The 8,654-nt window shown below is 45.5% G+C and overlaps 1 protein-coding gene across 1 annotated transcript in view; it reads right to left on the reverse strand.

The window, feature by feature from the left end:
• slc7a10b (solute carrier family 7 member 10b) overlaps nt 1–8,654 on the reverse strand; it is a 26,896-nt gene that overhangs the window by 1,206 nt on the left and 17,036 nt on the right. Inside the window, exons 4-10 of the mRNA XM_032511551.1 lie at nt 7,581–7,706; nt 5,813–5,966; nt 4,886–5,009; nt 4,585–4,688; nt 4,249–4,345; nt 3,137–3,286; nt 704–881 (exon numbers count right to left, since the gene is read on the reverse strand). Of these exons, the coding sequence (XP_032367442.1) occupies nt 704–881; nt 3,137–3,286; nt 4,249–4,345; nt 4,585–4,688; nt 4,886–5,009; nt 5,813–5,966; nt 7,581–7,706 (933 nt within the window). The remainder of the gene's footprint in view (nt 1–703; nt 882–3,136; nt 3,287–4,248; nt 4,346–4,584; nt 4,689–4,885; nt 5,010–5,812; nt 5,967–7,580; nt 7,707–8,654) is intronic.

Below are 8,654 nucleotides of genomic sequence, written 5' to 3' on the forward strand. Positions count from 1 at the left end.
ATTTGGGTTTTCTTCATGAAATTGTAAAAAGAATAACGTGGATGGTTCCACACGACGCTCCTCACAAGTTGAATAACTGATCACTTCACTATTTTCATTGAATTTGGGAGTTTTATTTAATTTTATAGCATTTTAAGAAAGAAAAAAAAGATTTGAGAACACTGAAAAAAGTGACAGAAATGTAGGGAAAAGGCATAAACGTCCAAAAAATAATAATATTAATAATGTAAAAATAAATCGACAAAGAAACTGTAAAAAGTCGGAAAGAACTTCAAAAACAACAACAAAAATGTCCGAAAAAATGACAAAGAACTTTGGGAAAAGTGACAAAACGTCAAAAAAGTGACAAAAAATGTGGGCGAAAGCTTCGAAAAAACTTCAAAACAACAAACATTTCAACACAGAAATTATAAAAAGTGAGAAAGAACTTTGGGAAAAGTTAGAAAATGTCAATTTTTTTTGGGAGAAAGACAGAAAAACAACAAAAATGTCCAAAAATATTGACAAAGAAATTCTGAAAAGTGAAAAAGAACTTTGGGAAAGTTAGAAAACGTCAAAATATGACGGAGAAAGCTTAAGAAAAACTTCAAAAACAACAAAAATGTCCAAAAAAACTTGACAAAGAACTTCTAAAAAGTGAGAAAAGCGTCTCAAGGAGGTTTTAACCCAGAAAAACTAAATGTTGTACATTTCAGGAACTCACCGATGAAGTTGTAGATGCACTTTGGTTTTTCTTTCCAGTGGATGCCCAGGAAGTAGACGGGGACGCCGGTGAGCATGATGACCAGACCCACGCCACAGACCACGGGCTCTGAGTAAAGACTGAAACCCAGCAGCAGGGCCCAGAACATCAGGTAGCAGACCGGAACCAGCAGGTTCACCTGGAGGAGACCACCCGAGGTCAGTCTGGCATTTAACATACACTACCGGTCAAAAGTTTGGGGTCACTTAGAAATTTCCATTGCCCTCCATTGTAGACCGAATCCCAGCTGAGATCAGTTGCCTTGTTTTTTAAACCCGGTCAGCAGTTTTGAGATTACATTATGTGCTTACATAATTGCATAAGGCTGGTCCAATGTTTTCTTAGTTAGTTTTTTAAATGACATCAGATTAGTGAACATAATGAGCCTTTGGAACATTGGATCAATGGTTGCTGATAATGATCAATGTAGATATTGCATTAAAGATCAGCCCCCCCCCACTCAGATCAGCTGCTATCCTGTCTATAATGGAGTGAAATGGAAATTTGTAAGTGACCCCAAACTTTTGACCGGTAGTGTATATATATATATATATATATAAATATTCAAAACAATTTAGGAAAATCCAACCTTTAAGGAAACCAATCTTCTTTGTGAATGAATAATGTTTCATAAATAAATAAATGTTCTTTCTTAAAACTTTCCATAAAATCATCTCTCAACGCAAATCAAACCAGCTATTAGCTGTTGTTATTGAAATAACACCATGATAATCCCTATGTATGGTGAAGGGTATGTGATGATGGGTGTATACTTATGCCCCCCCCCGTATTTTAAGGAAGAACATTCATTTATTTATGAAACATTATTCATTCACAAAGAAAATGGGTGTCCTTAAAGGTTGGATTTTCCTAATTTTTTTTAATTAAGGCATTAAGATAAATTTCCAAAAGAGTTTTTTTATTCCTCTTTTTAATCAACTTTAGCATGTGTGTGTGTGTGTGGTGTGTGTGTGTGTGTGTGTGTGTGTGTGTGTCAACATATCCTCTCGGCCAGCACGGTCCCGCTGACGGAACGTTTTCTCCATTTTAGGAGACAACGTTTTCTTCAAGCGGTTGTAATCATGTTATGAAGTAAAGAAACACAGAGAGATTCTGCACCGTTTCTGTCTAAAGTCGCGCTGCATCCCTGCCTTTGTCCTCGTGTCTTTATCCACAGCGGTGAAACATCGTCATACATTTCTTTTTTGCTACATCGCCAACAGTTCAAAGAATAAGTACGTTCAACCCTTTCAATCCAAAACGAGCTGGTCCCCTCACAATCTTGTAGATTCTGGCCGAGTTTCCTCTAAACAAAGCTGAACAGTCCATCATTTTTGGACTTCGATCGCTCCCGCCGTCTGTCCTGAAGCAGCCACATTGGATCTTTGCACAAAGCCGGATAGCTTGAAACCTAAGGAGTTGAGTGACAGCTTTCTTCAGCCAATCCGTCCACTGTAACCTGAGTTGTCCCTTATTGAAGCCAATCAAGTCGCAGGGTTTACAGAGGAGGGACTTGGGAAAGATTGACAGCTATTCCATGCAGTTAAAACTAAATGCCATGAAACGAGAAGACGAGTTGATTGACACCAAACATGACCAGAAAAATTTAACCCTGTGATGGCTCCAGCTAGTGATGGCCAAACGAAGCTTCATGAACCAGTGTCTTTATTTTCTGAGCCCACTAGACGGCGCTCTTGGTTTTAAGAGAAAGACCTAAGGCATTGCAATTCACTGTGTTCTCAACCAATTGTGGAACAGAGAGCGCCATCTAGTGGGCTCAGAAAATAAAGACACTGGTTCATGAAGCTTCGTTTGGCCATCACTAGCTCCAGCTGTGTCAAAGCAAAAATATGGTCTTCTTATGGCATTTCACCATTTCATCAATTTATAATTACTTATTTCTATAAATGTATGCATGTGGTTATTTCAGGTATGTGTGTGAGTGATGTGGATGTGTTTTTTAAATTTGAGAAGTTTTGTACTTTGCCCTTTTTGGGCTTTTTTTCTGAAAGGAAATGAGAAAAATGCACAGACAAATCTGTAGAAATAAAGTCATGTAAAATCCATTTCTGAGTCAAGTTGAGACATGTGGCTAGGGGACTAGTTTTGTATGTAGCCCATTTGATATGCTTACAGTAGTGTTTTTTAATCATTTTACAGATGATTTACTTAAACGGAAATAGAAATTCTGTGTTCTAACCTCTTTAGCTCTGTGTCAGTAAGACCTAGAGTCCCACTGACACTGGAAACAACAAGTTGAGAGTGGTAACTTCCCAACGACCTCAGTCATCCCAGAGGGCAGAAGGATGTGGGAACTGCAGCACTCTTCAGGGGGTAAAAATTTAGGCGAGAAAAGCATGGATTTTCAAGTGATTTGTAAAGAGGACATAGTACCTTGATGGGTCGGTACAGGTTGGGTTTCCTCCAGCGGTAGTACAGCAGGCCTGCGATGGTGACGCCGTACGACAGGTAGTTGATGAAGGAGACGTAGTTGATCAGGTTGTGCGTCTCTCCGATGCAGAGGATGACGATGGTGGCCGAGCACTGGGGAGCACAGCGAGGCGTGGCGGCGTCATGTGATGATTATCAAACACACGTTACCATTGTTAAGTAACGGTTTGGTTTAAAGAACTGTTCACAGACAAGGTCACAAAGTCTTTTAGCCTTACAGGCCAAATAAATACATACAATACAACAGATCAATAGTCATAAAAGCCCAATAACCGCAATAAATGTGAGTAAAACACAAAATCATCAATACTAGGGATGCACCAAATCCTGATTTTTTGGAGTTAGGCTGAATACCGAATCCATCCATCCATAGGTGGAGGGACGTCCAGCTGGGAGGAGGCCTCAGGTAAGACCCAGGACTAGGTGGAGGCAAGTCCAGCTGGGAGGAGGCCTCAGGTAAGACCCAGGACTAGGTGGAGGCCGTCCACTGGGAGAGCCGCAGTAGACCCAGGACTAGGTGGAGGCAAGTCCAGCTGGGAGGAGGCCTCGGGAGACCCAGGACTAGGTAGAGGGACGTCCTGCTGGGAGGAGGCCCCGGAGAAGACCCAGAACTAGGTGGAGGGACGTCCAGCTGGGAGGAGGCCTCGGGGAAGACCCAGGACTAGGTGGAGGGATTATATCTCCACCCTGGCCTGGGAACGCCTCGGGACCCCCCCAGTCGGAGCTGGTTGATGTGGCTTGGGGAAGGGAAGTTTGGGGTCCCCTACTGGAGTTGCTGCCCCCGAGACCCGGTTAAGGGGACGAAGATGGATGGATGGATGCATGGATGGATGGATGGATGTCTGCAACAAAGTCTGATCAAGCCTGATCAAAATAACCAACCAGTAGATCCCTGGTCCAGGTCATAGAAATACACACCAACATACACTAACTAAATACTCTAGTACTATGTAATACTGTAATATTATGTAATGTAACTATGTAATACTGTGGATGGTTGCATCATGTAACATAAGCAAAACAGCTGTGTAAATGGATGTAGAGGTTGTACGTACGCAGACCAGCAGGGCAGGGATGGGGGTGCAGTTCTTGTAGTGGATCATGGCCAGCAGGCTGGGCAGGTGACCCTCTCGGGCTCCAGAGAAACACAGCCTGCAGATCAGAGGTCAAAGGAGAGTTAGTCTGGACCCCGACAGCGTCAATGTCGCACAATGGACACACCTCGGCATTAGACGGGCCGGCATGACATGGGACGCTCCAGGCTGCAGCTATACCCATCTCGACTATTCAGCAGAGCCCGGAGCTTGGCGCCGCCCAAAATGATTGGGATTGGTTTAAAGAAATGTAAAAGTTTTTTTTCCTCCGATCCCAGAGTGCATCTGTGATCTCACCTGGAGGAGGTGAACAGGTAGCCGTTGATTCCTCCGAAGGTGGACAGAGCCACGGAGATCGGCATGACGACGGAGAACATCCCCAGCAGCTTCTCTCCAAAGGTCTGAAACGCAGAATGACAGATGGGAGAAACACAACAACATCATGGCGGTGTGTTCTGGGGCTGCACGGTAAGAGGTAAATATATATATATATATATATATATATATATATATATAACTAGAGCCCGACCGATAAAGGGTTTTTGAGGCCGATACGATACAAACTGTGTGATGATCGTGGTGTCGCCCTGTTACTCACTACAGCCACGGCGTTGGAGGACAGCAGCTCCTCGGGCGACATGGAGGAGAAGTAGGCGATGTTGGTGAGCGTGTACACGAAGGTCACCAGAGGGATGGAGATGTAGATGGCAAGAGGTAGATTCCTGATGACGCCACACGCCACGCACAGACAACACAGGCAAAAACAAAAGGAGAAGCTATCAAAACATGCATAAAGTCGGGTTCACACAGTCAGAAAAAGAGTAGAAACTGTTGGTGGGGTGAAAAAATAGAAACCAACACAAATCTTTCAACTTCCCCACTGTGGGACAAATAACGTTTTTTCTTATCTTAACTAATAATTTCTACTCTTTATTGATCCTCTATGGGGGAATTACAATTTACACTGTTGTTATTACACACTACACACACAGGCCTGAAGTACACACACATGCTCAGGTCCTATACATGCACTAATGGAGAGATGTCAGAATGAGGGGGGGCTGCCAGTGAGTGGTTGAGGGGGGGGGGGGGATTCGGTGCCTTGCTCAAGAGCAAGTGCCCATGAGGTAAGCTGGCATCTCTTCAGCTACCAGTCCACACTAGTGGTCCGAATGGGGACTTGAACTAGTAACCCTCTGTGTATACACACACACTGCCGGGCGGGACACACACACACACACACACACACACACACACACACACTTGAGACACACACACACACACACACACACACACACCCACACCTAAATAAGGGACTTTTTAAACTTTTTTTCATGAAGCGTGCCTTGGGCCTTTTGAAGTTTGGGGTTCCCTTCCAAAGCCCCTTCGTGATCTGTGTGAACTTCTCCAGACCATCATGTCACAGTCATGGACCACAGATCTTCTATAGATAGTTTCCGGCTTTCTCTCTATGGTTCCAGCACAGGAAGATGTTGAGGAGGTGACGAGAAGCATGAACACTCACCGCCTGGGTTCAACCACTTCCTCCGTGACGTAGTTGAGGAAGTTCCAGCCGCTGAAGGCGAAGGAGGCCTGCAGGAAGGCCAGGGCGATCTGGCCCACCGTCGGAGTCCTGTCCATGGAGAAGGCCACCTGGGGGGTCAGCGCCTCGTAGTTCCCTGTAGGACAAACCAGGACACAGTGTTATGGTTTTTATCCTGCTTCTTTGTTCTGTTTTCTGTTATTTTTCCATGTTTCCTCCCTGCATTATGCCTAATCTCCTGCAGGGGGGGGGGGGGGACTCCTTAAAGCTGCATTTTACCTGATCTTCTCTCGGGTCAAATTGAACCGTTTTCCTATATCAATGTTCTTTTTAATTCCCCAAAATAACATGATTGATTCCAACGCTCTTTGCCAAGTACAAATCTCTACTTTCATTAATTTTGGGTCTTATTCAATTTTATATTGATATTTGATTTTTTTTTTCTTTTTTTTTCCCAGCATGTTCCCTCGGATCAGAGAGGCTCCAAATCAGGGTAGCAGCTGTCGCCATGGTCCCGCTCCATGTTCTGTGATGCCATGTTCAACTGCTACAACTGCGGTGCCCTGCTACGTCCTGCTACGTCCTCCAACGTCCTGCTGACGTCCTGCTACGTCTCTGCTACGTCCTGCGACCCCTGCTAACGTCCTGCTACGTCTGCAACGTCCTCTACGAGTCCTGACTCACGTCGTCTACGTCCTGCAAGTCCGCGTACGTAGCCGCTCGTCGTGCTACGCCTGCTAGTCCCTGGGGGGGGGGGGGTGGGGGGGGGGGGGGGGGGGGGGGGGTGGGGGACGTCCTGCAACGTCCTGCAACGTTCCTGCTCTCCTTTACGTCCTGCACATCCTGCTACGTTCGGCTACGTCCCTGTACGTCCACCGGCTACGTCCCTGCAAGGCCGCACTCTGAACTGCCCTGCTACTCCGCCTAAGTCCTGCTTACGTCCGCGACTACGTCCTGCTCGTCCTTCAACGTCCTGACTACGTCCTGCTACTTCCTGCTACTCCTGCTACGTCCTTCTAGCCTTCCTGCTGTCCTTGGTAATATTGCCCGCACCGCGTCCTGCCTTATGCCATGCACCTACTACAAAGAACTGCTACAAACTACTATTTTTTTCTATTTTTGTTATTGCCACTCTTCATTCGAACACCAACCGGCCCGTCAGACACCGCCTACCAAGAGCCTGGGTTTGGGTCTGGGCCTGGGTCTGGGTCTGGGTCTGAGACTGGGTCTGGGTCTGGGTCTGTCCCAGGTTTCTGCCTAAAAGGAAGTTTTTCCTCGCCACTGTGGCCCTGTTGCTGCTCTGGAGGAAACCACTAGAACTGTTGGGTCCTTGTAAATTCTGGAGTGTGGTCTAGACCTGCTCTGTCTGTAAAGGGTCTTGAGATAACTCTTGTTATGAATTGATAATATAAATAAAATTGAATTGAATTGAATTGATATCATTTGAAAACAAAGTGAAGTGTTGTTGAAATAGTATTGAGTAAAAGTTGACATATTCCAGTCTGTGATTATCATCAACATCCATTCCTTTAATTTTAGTCTCAATAATTCCTAATTTCTGCTTTTCTAACTCAAACATTAGGTATAATTTCCTATAAATGAGGTTTATTGACCATAAATTCCCAAAAATAACTGTAAGCTAAAAGGTAAGGTAGTGTTGAAAAAAGGGACAAAATCGTAAGAAAAAGTTAAAAACATTGATAAAAAGATGATTTTCAATTTTGACGGGAGGACAACACGAGGATGTTACCGTTGCAGATCTGGACCAGGCCGACCACGATGATGAGGCCCAGCGCCATCAGCTTCCCCACCGTGAACACGTCCTGGATCCTGGTCGCCATGCGGACGCTGGAGCAGTTCACCCAGGTCAGCAGCACTGAGAGGAACACACGCACACGCACACGCACACGCACACGCACAGACACACACGCACGCGCACACACACACACACACAGACACAGACACACAGACACAGACACACAGACACACACACACAGACACAGACACACAGACACAGACACACAGGACACAGACACAGACAACAGACACAGACACACACCACACACACACAGGACACAGGAACACAAGAACACAGACCACACAGACACGACAACAGACACAGGCCAAGACACACAGACACACAGACACCACACACACACAGACACACACAAAACACACACCAGGACACACACACACACAACCACACAGACACAGACCACAGACCACACAGACACAGACCCAGGACAACACACAAACCACACACACCACCACACACACACACAAAGACCCACGACACACGAAACAGACAACAGACACAGACACGACACACAGACACACAGAACACTACACAACCACACACAACACACAAACCACACCACAGACACAGACACAGGACACACACACACAGCACAACACAGAACACAGGACCAACACAGACCAACACACAGACCACCGACACACAACGACACAGACACAGACACACAGACCACAGACACCACCACACAGACACACCACACACAAGACAAACAGACACACAGACACACAGACACAGACACACAGACACAGACACACACACACACACAGACACACAGACACACAGACACACGTAAATAAAGGGCTTTTTTTAAACTTTTTGCAAGAAGGGTGCCTTGGACCTTTTGAACTTTGGGGTTCCCTAAAGTACTAAGGTATCTTTGTTTTTCTTCTTTTTCTTCTGGTCTGGAACCTTATCTCCCCCTCCCCCCCATATGCCTGAGTGCTCTGGGGCCTGTTGCACGAAACCAGGATAAGAGATTAAACCGGGATATTCAAGTTATCCTAGATA

The sequence above is a fragment of the Etheostoma spectabile genome, unplaced genomic scaffold, assembly GCF_008692095.1.
Source record: "Etheostoma spectabile isolate EspeVRDwgs_2016 unplaced genomic scaffold, UIUC_Espe_1.0 scaffold383, whole genome shotgun sequence".
In the NCBI taxonomy this organism is placed as follows: Eukaryota; Metazoa; Chordata; class Actinopteri; order Perciformes; family Percidae; genus Etheostoma; species Etheostoma spectabile.